The sequence below is a fragment of the Dermacentor variabilis genome, chromosome 7 (genome assembly GCF_050947875.1).
Source record: "Dermacentor variabilis isolate Ectoservices chromosome 7, ASM5094787v1, whole genome shotgun sequence".
In the NCBI taxonomy this organism is placed as follows: Eukaryota; Metazoa; Arthropoda; class Arachnida; order Ixodida; family Ixodidae; genus Dermacentor; species Dermacentor variabilis.
In genome coordinates, this window is record NC_134574.1 from 127,123,370 (window position 1) to 127,135,558 (window position 12,189).

General features: G+C 47.5%; 1 protein-coding gene across 5 annotated transcripts in view; it reads right to left on the reverse strand.

Moving 5' to 3' along the window:
- Positions 1–1,451: 1,451 nt before the first annotated feature.
- The window catches only part of Calx (sodium/calcium exchanger 3), a 322,106-nt gene continuing 311,368 nt past the window's right edge, over positions 1,452–12,189 (reverse strand). For all 5 annotated transcript variants that reach the window (XM_075699210.1, XM_075699207.1, XM_075699211.1 and 2 more), the window contains 3 exons: positions 11,692–11,817; positions 9,208–9,366; positions 1,452–6,838 (listed from right to left, as the gene is read on the reverse strand). In XM_075699210.1, the coding sequence (XP_075555325.1) occupies positions 6,462–6,838; positions 9,208–9,366; positions 11,692–11,817 (662 nt within the window). In that variant the 3' untranslated portion in view covers positions 1,452–6,461. The remainder of the gene's footprint in view (positions 6,839–9,207; positions 9,367–11,691; positions 11,818–12,189) is intronic.

Genomic DNA, 12,189 nt, shown 5'->3' on the forward strand with positions numbered 1-12,189 from the left:
AACCTCGTCAAATTTGGTGCAGTGGTTGCCGAGAAAAACGAATTCTCCTTTTCCATGTATTTAGATAGGAGCCCCCGAGCTAAAGCTTCCTCTTAAAGGCGAAGCTTAGGAGTCCTGCAAACTTTTTTCCTACGAATATTCCGAGTGCTCCTTGCTTATCTCGACTGCTGCTCAGTTGATGCTTCCATTCACATTGAATCTAAGCGCTTCCGTAAGGCGTACGTTATCGAAAGATCTCGCTGGGCGAGTACTTTCGCATTCCTTCAGGACGCGCAGATCAGTCATCTGATGGATGCACCAAGCTCTTGTTACTATATTGCCTAATGTCCTACCTTTTTTTAAAATGAAAAAAAATGAAAAGAAAGAAAGAAAGAAAGCTCACTACAAGTTCACGTATTATGATGTACCCCAGCCTGTTAACTTCACATATACCGTGCGTCCCAGCTAACACTAGCCAAGCCGTTCAACGAAAAGAGGAAATATTTCAAACAGGGGGTTCGGTCGTCAATGTTCTGACGACCGAACACGGTAGGTCTTAAAACCGTGTCTCAAACCGTGTTTTAGAAAGGTGTGTTTTTTTTTTTCGTTGAGCAGCTTGGCTAACAATAGCTGCAGGACACCCTACATAGTCGTACGGGAGGGCACTCGGTAAGAAACATCGACACAAAAACGAGACAAATGGCAGAAACACATTTGTGCCGTTTTCGTCGCTTTTCTAGTTGTTCTTCAATAACGCGAGAAAAAACGAGAACGATATAACGCAAATGCGTTTGTCTCATCATTGTCCTCGTTCTTCTTCTCTCGTTTTTTTGTACAGCAGCCCTTTCGTGCCACAAATCCCTACTAACTTGATCAGATTTCTGCCTTTCCGGTTTGTTTTCCGATGCTGTTTTCACCAGCATGGCACAAGGCTGTGTAACTTTTGAGTCGTTTATCGACATATCAGCATAATTCGTGGCTGCAACTGTTACACTTACTACATAACTCTCAGACGTGAGAGCCACCCTAATTTATACCAGTGGCTCGGCTCACACACGCGTTAGACCTTGTATTATCCGGTTATCTTTACCATCAGTGGCACTATCACCATAAATTGCAAAGCGAACAATTACGAAACTATTCCAGCGCATTGTTCAGCTTCCAGGCTCGCCTGCAATCTTAACAGGCGTGCTGCGTTCAGAATCGAAAACGTACACTTTGCACTGCTCAACACACAGAAAGCGGTTAAGGAGGGATTACACGTCGCGCTTCTATGTAATTACGAGTATCAGGCGTAACGTACCTGTTCACGTTCCAATTTACGCCAATGGTACGTCGACAAAAACAAGTTCTGGTACCTTTTGCCAGCGCTCTTCATTTTGTCACAAAAACTTTGCCGTTTTGTTCCCATCTGAGAGAAAGCACTGACAACATAGACACCGGAAAGGAATAACTGAGACAAGACGAAGCAGTAACAGCTGCTCAGTTCTTTTTTTTCTTCTCTTTCTTCAATTTTTCGTAATATTTCTCGGCACAATCACTTGAGAACAACATTTCTATATATCCTCTCTGTGTGGGAATGGAGCAGTCGGACAAACAGCACACCGAGTCTTGAAGTAACACAAAGAAGTATAGTTTGCTGTTAATTGTACAAACTCCCCGAGTTTACATGGAAGGAGAAAGCGAGGGAGAGTGGAAAATTCGATAGTGCGTGAAGGGAAGGTCGGAGACAGTACAGCTCGTTTACAATGTGCTCGACTAAGGACTAGGAGAGACAATTATAGTTGAGGCAAGCAAAAAAAAATTACACGTGAAACAGTTTGACGACGTTGAACTGTCGTCTCCGAGAGCATACTCTTTAGGAGGCGTGCCGTCCCCGTGACGTCACCGTCGCCACGCCCCTGCCACGTGGTCTTAGTACTGTGCGCGGTAGCTACTGAGATGCCGCTTTGTACAAAGCTGCTAATGTTCGACAGTGCGTAGCTTTTTATACATGCCACTTATATGCGACTTATATGCGCAGACTGCTGCCGCAGACTTTTTCTTTCTTTAAACATCAATCGCCACGTACCTCAAGCCGCATTCAAATACAAGATCGACAATTTCTTTATATCTACTAGTAAATTACGTAAGGCATAGTTTGAAGCCGAATATCGCCACGCGTATAAACTAAGCATCACTAATTAAGATGTGTTTATACAAAAAAGAAAGTTGTATCCTTGCATCTACCCACGTGCACTCATTTGTATTATGTGTCTAAATTTTCTACTAATGCATTTCATCTAAAACTTGCTAATGCGGAAGTGTCGTACCCTATTGTTCACCTTACGAGCAACTACTTCCCGTTGCCCTCGTACGAAGATAAATGCCGTACGCACGTACAAATTCTGATGCCGATACGCCGATAAAAATCCTCATCACCAGTGGTCAAGCGATCGCTAAGATATGCCTTTATGTTCGCGAAGATGTAGAGAAACCTGATATATCTGCTTTCACCGTGTATGTGATTGAAAACAGTACGGAGGCGTTCTGGGATATAACAGTGGTCGAGAGAAAATCTTCGCACACCTGTCCTGCAATAACTAGCGAAAAAAAAAAAAAAGAACCGTCGTCCGGATATGGGAACGCCCGCGACAGCGACCACCTATGTAAGGCATTCTGCAGTCAGCGACGCTAAAAAAAAAAGACAGCGACTGCCTTTTACATTTAGACACGCGATGCCTCAGGACAGCGCACTTTGCTCGCCAACCTGTAACAGTGTGTGATACGCAATGACGCAAACTACTTTTGCTATATAAACGGCACATGAGCTTTCGAAGCAGACAAGAAGTTGCGAGAATTATCTGAAACAGCATATTTCGCGAGGAAAAACGATGGAGAAAGAGGTAAGCTTTGGTATTTTGCTCTGAGTTCCCTTCTGCATGCTTCATGTTCCTCACTTCCTCGCCGCAGCACCTGCTGAGTGTGTTCCTTTTAAGTCCCGAGGCTTGAAGGATCGCGAGGTGCAACAGAAGACATAAAAACAAAAACAAAACAAAACAAAAAAAACACTCTTGAGTCGAGACAGCGTCATCCGCAAACCGAGCGGCCAGTTACCAGCCCGCTCGAGTTCGTATAATGTTCGCTCCAGTTCATAAACACTGCAACAGGGAAGCGTCACTACGGCACTAAAACGTACACACACACTAGCACACACACACACACGAGCACGTGCACTCTCGGTGTTCTGGGAGAGCGTCCTCATTTTCCTTCCCGCGTCGGCACACGCCTGTCCAAGATGGAGCGTGACGCTTTCACGTGGGGCATAGACAGTGGGAAGGAGTTACACCAGTGGACCAAAGAGAACGCAACGTAAAAGAACAACACGAAGAGAGAGAGAGAGAGAGAGAGAGAGCGCAGGTCAACACACTAGTTTTGCGACGACCTCTGGACGTCAACCGCAAAGTTTCTCAACGAAGTCGGCGAAAGGTACGATCGATGCTCTGTTCGCAGTTTTCTCCATGCACACATCGCCACTACATGGAGCCAATTTTATCATATGTCGATCTTCAATATCTTTCCTTGTCTTGGTGTGGCTATTCACGATGAAGATGTGACGGTAGTTAAGTTTGAACGTAATGAATCTTCGGACATGCGGAGGCTGACGGAGTTTCTGGAAGCAGCCTACGCGATTAATTCATTATGACTCTCTTTTCACTCTTGAAAGAGTTCAAAGAAAGCACGGCTCAAAATAACTCCACCAGCATATCGCATTGACTGCTGCCGGATTTACCATGACGAGACCCGAAAAAGCCTACATATGGGCCCCATTTGCTTACATAGACGGTAAACTAGCTTGGCGATGGCTGTGTTTTCATGAGCTATGGTGGTAAGCATTGTTTTTCGGGCATTCTTCTTTCACACGTAGTCTCCGCTGCGGCACATGAACATTTCGTGTTAGCTTGACCGTTGTCTTGACACAGGTGAAAGTTCCATGAACAAGTGAGCAACTCCGCACGGGGATTACAGTATGCTGGCGAAAGTTTTTCGTGGTACTGCCACCCTATAGGTACTGCCGCTAGGCTTGTCGTCACGTTTGTAATGTAGCGCACCTCTGAAAGAACTCTCACCTCTCAAATTTTCATAATGTTTCGGACCTCCGTCTGCAGACAACCATGACTAAAGAAGAAAGATATTTCGGCGATCTCACATAATATTTTTCAAAGAATCGTTGTTAGTAAGACCAGGAGGCACGAAACAGGGACTGACTCAGCCGAAAAGCCCTAAATACGGTTGCTGCAATGACAAGTCTCTCAGTTGTGGTACGTGTCTGATTCGTTGTTTCACTACACTTCTCCACGAAGACACTCCAACGGATCTTACCGCAGTCGATCTCACTGTCCTTATTCGATAACTTCTTTGCATTGCAGCACAATGATATAGTGTCAGTCGTCGCGAGCCCTCACGCAATACGCGTCGTCGAAGCATTTCAGATATCGCAGGCCTACGCACTTAAAAGGCGATGCTGTTTCGAAAGTGGTTTTCATGTTTGTAAGAGCCAGTCAGCAATATGCCAATTCTTCCGTGCAAGTTGTTGTTTTTTATCGTTACTCCGGTGAGTACACGTTGATCTTCTTAAGTGTGATTTCTCCACCTCGTTCACCCACGTGCTTTGTTCGTCCAGGGGTTGCACTCATAACCAATGAACGTTGTAATGTATGAACATTTCCAGATAACGCAGTTTAGCCGAAGCAACAAAGCAGTTTGGATAGTGACGCCGGAGGGAACTTCATTAGGAGAGCCGCACTGTATGAGGCAGCCTCAAGATGGTCACACTACTGGGTCGAACAGATAAACTGCGACAAGCATGATGTTCCAGGAGAAAGAGTGGCTCGTTCTTGACAGACTGCTTCGTCTATGGGCTTGTTTTCTGTAACCACAGTTCATCAGTCATTCGCAATGGAACGACAAGCATTGCAATTAGGGTCCTCTTGTTACTTATGTGCGGTCCATGTTCACGACCAGAGCAAACGAACAACTCCCTCTGAATCGCAGGTGCCGAACGCAAGCTCTCGTACTCCTCCTGCCTGGAATTCTTGCTTCGCCTTCACAATCCAGTCCGGAGGTCGTGAGAAGCAGGTCGCCGCACACGTTGAAAAGTCGGTTCTGTTCATTGGGAGTTCAGAAGGGACTTCCAACTATGCACATGAATATCTGTAGCACGCATCAGGTCTCCAAAAAGGCTTCACCCTGCAGTGTCCATACACAACTCGCACCTAGATGCACAATTCGAGACACCACGTTGTCGTTCTATGTCACGTCATGCTACGATGCAGGCAGCGATTTGCCCAGTGCACGCACAAATTGTTTCAACCATGTATCTTCCCTAAACTGTCGCATTTCTCAGTGACCCATGTACGCTCATAGCCGACACCTGGTGCTTCGCACACGGAAGCCATTCGAAGCTGTGACCACTTGCCCTTCTTGCTGTGAGACCACAACGTGAACACCCACAATTACGGTGGTGTCATACACTGCTCTGAATACGCAGGGCTTCAAGCTATTGTTTGGCATTTCACAGCGATTTTTCGTGGTACGTCAACCATGCAATGCCGCTAAACCAAAGCTTTATGTTGCGCCTTGTATCGTCATAGGGAAAGACGTGGTTGATCACGCGGCAGCGTTTTTTGCTACCGCACCCCACCATCTGACGTCTCTGCACACGACACCATAACAGAGGAAAGCGCAGGTATTGATTCGTTGAGCCACTGCGCGTGTCACGCGAGGCTGGCATGCCAGAAGTCCAGGGACTCCATCAGCTAGACAAACGTGTCGGTCACTGCTAATTTGTAGCGTATGTGCCCAAACAAGCGGCTAACTCGGGCACAAAGTTATATTGATGGCGGGTGGTTGGATGAGACACGAAACTTTCCCTGGCGTGGCAGTTTCCATGACTCTACGGCCATTGCACGCTTTTACAACTTAAGTTACCTTCAGGTCTCTTATATAAGAGAAGGTGTTCGATGTCCGGTTGCGTGTACCTCATCAAAAAAAGTGCCCTATGGGAGTTGGGGACGAATGGCGCGGGGCTAGTCATGCGAGCCCTGGAGAGCGTTAGCGTAGGCCACCACTGCCAAACGTCTCCCGCTAAACGTTGTCGTCAATAGCGACAACGTTCGCACATCACCGCGTGTGCGTTCCCGGGCCCAGAACAATGTCCAAAGCCGCCGAAAAAAACGTAATCTTTGTGGAGCAGCCGTCTCCGAACTCTTGGAACACTTCGAAGGCTGCTCACATTGGCAGTCCAGGAGCGACAAGCGTCGGTCCCCAGACACGGTACCAGGTCCTTGCTCGCAGATCGTTTTTGTTTTCCTTTTCGGAGCATGGTCTTCGATGTTGTCGAGGAACGTTTTGAGCGCCCCCGCCCCCCCCCCCTTCAAAACGTTCCGCGATGCTACGGCGAAGGACAAACGTGTGGGATCGCCGCCGGGCCATGGGTCTCCTTAGAATCCTTGAATGACTCCGTACGCCTCGAGGGCAGACATCGTCACGTAGAAGACCCACAGGCCGCCGAAGAGGATGGTGGTGGGCAACTTGAAGCGCATCGGTCCCCCTAGTTCTCCGCCTACGATCTTGTTGCGGCGCATCAACAGCACGACGCAGCACAAGAGGGCGCAGACGCAGAAGATGGTGACTGAGAAGGCCAGGTTGCCCGGAAGCACCTCGAAGGTTGTCCCTCGTCCCCAGTGCACCAGCGCGGCCAGTGACCAGGCGACGCCGATCCCGAGGAAGACGTTGACCGCATTGCTGCCGGTCACGTTGCCGATGGACGAGTCGGCGTACTTGTCGTTTTGCGCCGCCACCTTGCTGGCAAAGGTGTCTGCGCAAAAGGAAAGACGGGCGGCCACGGGTAAGACAGGCGTGCAGCGATGAGTGACTGCTTGATCTAAATGCGCGTGTTCTGGGTAATCGTAACTATGCGTAGACTCTTTCACGCTCTCGGAGAGACATGCTCACGATCAACGAAACCGACAGGGTTCGCTGTAGAACGTGCGACAACAAACAATCGGCTACAGCCTGCCCGTAATAGTATTAGAAATAACTCAACACCGTACATCCCGAGAGAAGACGTGCTTCAGGGCGTCATCAGTGCTTATTGTCTTCTCATGTGTGACGGTGACGGCAACTAGACCAGAGGTAGAAATAACTGAAATTGTATAATCACCATGCGCGACATATGCTCCATCTCACAAGTCGTTTGCAGAGCTGCTGAAGGTACAAGGCGTATGCAAGCGATATCTTTTCGCAGCTGAATATTGTTCCAACCACCTCATTAATGAGAGGATGACAGAGTTTTGTTTGAACTAGTTACATGATACGTTACAGTGATATGTGACATATTAGAACCTTTGCTCATGCAAGTCGTACACCGCGAATTGAGCAGCCGCCGAGCAGACGACGCGGCGAGCATGAACACACCTCGGGGAAGTATTCAGCTTTCCCATTGGCTAAGGAGTCCTGCCATTTTTACAGTGCTGCAAACGACCTGTGAGCTGGAGCACAGGTGCTGGTGCAAAGGCTCTGTGCACCCACAATCATGAGCGTATAGTGAGTGTTTTTGCTCGTTTTGCACGAAAAATTCGGCAGCACAAGAAAATGTTTCCAAAGCATTCTGGCGAAAGAAAGCATCAGAGGACGTCGCTACCAGAAGCGCCACGGCTGTCAACGTCTCCACTGTTGCGGTATTTCGTGAATTGTCATACCCTTACGGACAGTCCAAAAAGCTATCCATTGAATTAAGGAAACGTTCTAGGATCGAAATAAAACCTCGTCACACTTAAGTAGGTTTATAAAACTAGTTATAGTTCCTTCACTCATACGAATTGCGCTAAATACGTTATTAGTATAGGGTCGTATTCACTGATGCCCTTGAATGAAATTTGAACATAGCGGTAAAAACACAGAGCAGTATCTGTGAAGGGCGTATTAGCTGCATTTGTTTGCATTCCATGTGCGAAAATTCTAGGCATAAATATCAAAGGCAAATTCAGTTGCCGTTCTCATCATGAAGCTCTCTGTCTGAACCTTGCAGCAACGTGAGAAAAAGTCACAATAATCCCCGTATAAACCGAAATGTCCACGCTATCACAGAGCACGCTATGTTTTTTTCTCTGTCCGTAGCATTTACTTCAGCGAAAACTGTTGTGCACTCCCAGGCTCTTTCGACATTGCCACAAAAAGCAAAACACATATGCGCAGGTTATCACTTCAAAGATTTCTACTTCACACGGAGTGAGAAGACCACAGACGCAGGTGGTATATACCACGCACCACACAGCGTCAGTACCAAACGCCTATTGGTTAGTACTGACATTACTAGTAGGCCTTTATTTTCACAAGCACCAACGGCCGTTTTAAAAGAATATATCGGTCACACATGTGGCGCTCAGCTTCTCGGCTAGCCTTCGAAAACGCAGGGGAGAACTGCACATTTCGAACAGTGGATTCAACAACGAACCAACTTAGGCAGCCTGTCAGCGACCTGTATATTTTGATTACTTAAATTTTGTAAAACTTTGTCATTGTACAATTTCCAGGATGATCAACAAGCGGTAGGCTAGCTGCCCAATCAGAGCGGCGATAATATAAAGAACTTTGCACATACAGAGCCCGGAACTGGAAACTTACGTATGTTTAGCACGCATTAGCAATTAAATATCGTTGTGTCCTAGACATCCACGAACTATGCTGCCCTGACAACAAGCCTTGGCAAAAAGAAAGCAAGAACTAATGGATAACTTTTCGGATGTTATCGCAAACTTATCCCAATACAGAGCTTGCCCATCTTCAATGTATATCGGAAGCGGGAACTCCCCTTGTTACCGCGTACGTTTCATATAGCGCGAAAATAACACTGCTGATATCACAAATTTATGCTACGGTCGGTTGCCACACTAAGCGCATTTCGGTCGAGATTGGATCGCGCTAATCACGCTGCGTAAAATCCGATTTCCTTTTTAAATGGTACCCTGGTGAAACTAATGTGCTAACGTCGAGAGAAACCACCCGTAGTATAAGGTTTTATGCACTTTCTGCTTTATTATTCGTGGTATTGTAGTGGTATTAAAGCAAACATGATCAAGCAATAATCGTCTGGTACGCACGCGTCTTCCATTCAAACCTAAAGTCTTTGTTATTGGGGTACATCTCGCGGCATCCATCTCTGCCAAGGTTCTTGTGAAAGCGTACCAGGTATACTTGTTCCCAGTGCGACCAAGGAGATAGCGGTCACGGAATCTTTGAGTCCGATGGTGCAGCCGAAGTGCGACGCGAGGTCGCCCACAAAAGCGGTCAGGACGCCAATGAGAAGGATGCTGGTTACGAAGCAGGCCCATCCTCCCCAGTAATCTGCACAGAGAAAGCCGAGACAACGTAGTAAGTACGGTGACCTCGAAACTGCAATGACGTCGTAACTGCAGTCACATCGTCTCTAAATGTAAGTACAAGTCTACGGACCGCGGGTTCCAGGAAAAGGCTAATATCATCGCCGCTTACTGAAGCCGCCTCAACTCACCTGCTGCAGTTCAAGATCTACCCCACGAGCATCGCAATGCTGTTTTGAATCTTGAGCTGTGAGTTTACAAAGCGTAGAATTTAATTTTTTTAGGAAGCTGTGGGCCATACACTTTTGCCCACGGGTGCACATCACCCGTGCGTTACACGTTACACTGCGTACTTACACTGCGTACACTAAGTACGTTACACTGCGAGTTCTGCACCCACGAACCAGTTCCTCCGGGCCCATACGGATACCGTTCTGTAAGGGGTGAACTGACCGACACGTCACCTGGAGACGACAAGAAGAAAGTAGCCGGCACCATCACCCGCTAAATAAAATTCGCAAGAGACGCGTAAGGCAGCTTACGTGTGGTAATGCGAAGGCATTGTACCGTTTGCAGACGTCAGAACGCCACGAATGGGCTCATGTTATACACTGATGACGTGGCGCCACTTCCTCCCCATTGGCTGTGCTGTCACGTGCCCAATGACGCGCGTACTAGGCTCCACCTTTAGTGAGCCAGATGGCTGCGGCGTGACGTGTGCAATAACGCACGCACTAGCTTTAGTAAGCGAGAACAGTGGAGCCACCGTGGCGTCGGGAAGCATTCTCGTCTCGCAAATCCGCAGGCCCGGATTCGTTTCCCACCCGAGCCGAAATTTATCAAATTTTGTTTTCAAAGCCATTAATTTACGTTGTTTGCAGGAACCTCCCTGAGAAAGTTGACGTCAATCCGAGCAGTTTTTGATGTTTTCGTTTACTCTTTGCGCCATCGACCATTTTCGGTACCACCGCTTGGTTACGCCGACGCCGACGAATTTTCGTGCAATTGGGTAATTGGCTTTGGCATTAAAATGTTCGTGGAATCGCTGTGCCTAATAGGTGATGCCATTTGAAGATAATGCATATTTGGCTTTGTTTACAATGCATGCCTAATCTAGCTTTGTTTACGTGTTCATAAGGTGAGCTTTTATGTTTCGTTTCTTTACAGTCCGCGGACCCTTATACACTCTCCTCGAATCGCTGTGTAAACATTTCTAAATATGAGGCCAATAGAAAGTTTTACCATTAGCATAATTGTAGATTTGTGGTTACACTAGTGAACGTGCGGACTCTAAAAAGAAGACGCGCCGCCGACGGACGTAAACTATCCACTGCCGGTTTTTCCATGGTCAGTGCACATATGACAGCACGCATTTATCGTAATGGTATACTGTGATGATCTATTTTCGCGGCCAGCCATGGCATACGCGCAGCCATTGGAAAAATAGGTAGTAGGTGTTTTGCAATACTTTTCCACAGTGCAGCAAATTGAAGCTAGTTCAATTTTGTTCCTGGTGAATATGTAGAGCGCAGAAAAAAGACGGAGACAAGAGAGATAACAGCAGGTCTGATCACTCGTCGCTGAAAGCTTGTTACAAATGTCGTGGCACGTGCACATGTCACATAACCAGCCTTGTAGGAACCCAACGCCACTTCACCCGCCACCTTGAACGAACGTGTAGCCAAGTGCATTCGCGAGGAACGACAGCGTATGCTGTAGACTAGATTTACAGACAGGACATATACAGGAGTCACCATAAAGGACAACAGCAGGACACAAACAGGACAACACATGAAGAAGTAGCGAATGAGCCATGTGTCGCGTTGCCTCCTTCATGTCCTGCTTGCACATTTAAGGCTATGCCCGCTGCACCAGTCGTGATAGCAACTGTGTCTCACACAAAACCTTTGCTAACAGTGTACGCGTCTGTGCCGTTAAGTCTCTCGCTCGCTGTTGTCACGCATTTATTTACCTTCAGTTATGAACACTCCGCAATTAACGCCATTCCTAATTTCTCGTCGTCTCCGGCAGAAGTTGTTGCTTCGTAATGTCCTATTGAGAATGTGTCACAGGATATATGCGGCGTTTTTACTCGGAGAGCATATTTCGCACAGCGAGATCACCGAAGAAGACATGGGTGGGAAGAGAGCCTACGCGATAGCTCGATGTTAGAGCAGTGAACGCGCGACAGTACAGCGATGGCGTTGCTAAGGGCAACGGCCGGTGCCTGCCTTCAACGTCCTTGTAATTGTTATCGCATTAGGAGCACTATGCTTCAGGGTAGCTACGTCACAGTGTACTGCATCAAACGACAAGGAAGAAAGTGAAGCCGCCCTGCCATTCGGCTCACCTGTAGGGGGAACGAACGCGAAGAGGACCTTCCAGAAAACGGTGAAAACGTGCATCACGTAGTCCGAGCAGGAAGGCATGCGCACGGTCACCTCGTCGCCCTCTTCACCATTCTCCTCGTCGTCGTCTGGTGGGTCGAATCGGAAAGGAAGCGAAAGTCAATGGCACGCTCAGAAGAAGAACAACAACAACAACAAAAAAAGATTCCTAAGAATCCGTGCCTCTTACATATACGTCGCAAAACATTCTTTAAGCAACTCAGTTTTGTGGCAACTAGCCAGATGGACGAAATATTGTAATGTTAGAAAGCAGCCACGAAGTGCAGGTTTCTCGGAACGAAAGCTTGGCAGCTGCAGAAAAGTTGGTCCTGACGAATCGTCTTTCCGGGACCACGTGAGATAACCAGAAGGTTTCGTGAGCATCAACCTGCTTCTCGATTCAGGCTGGCTTTGCCACTTACTAGCTTCCTGGTTAGCTCAAATGGTTGAGCGGCCGCCTC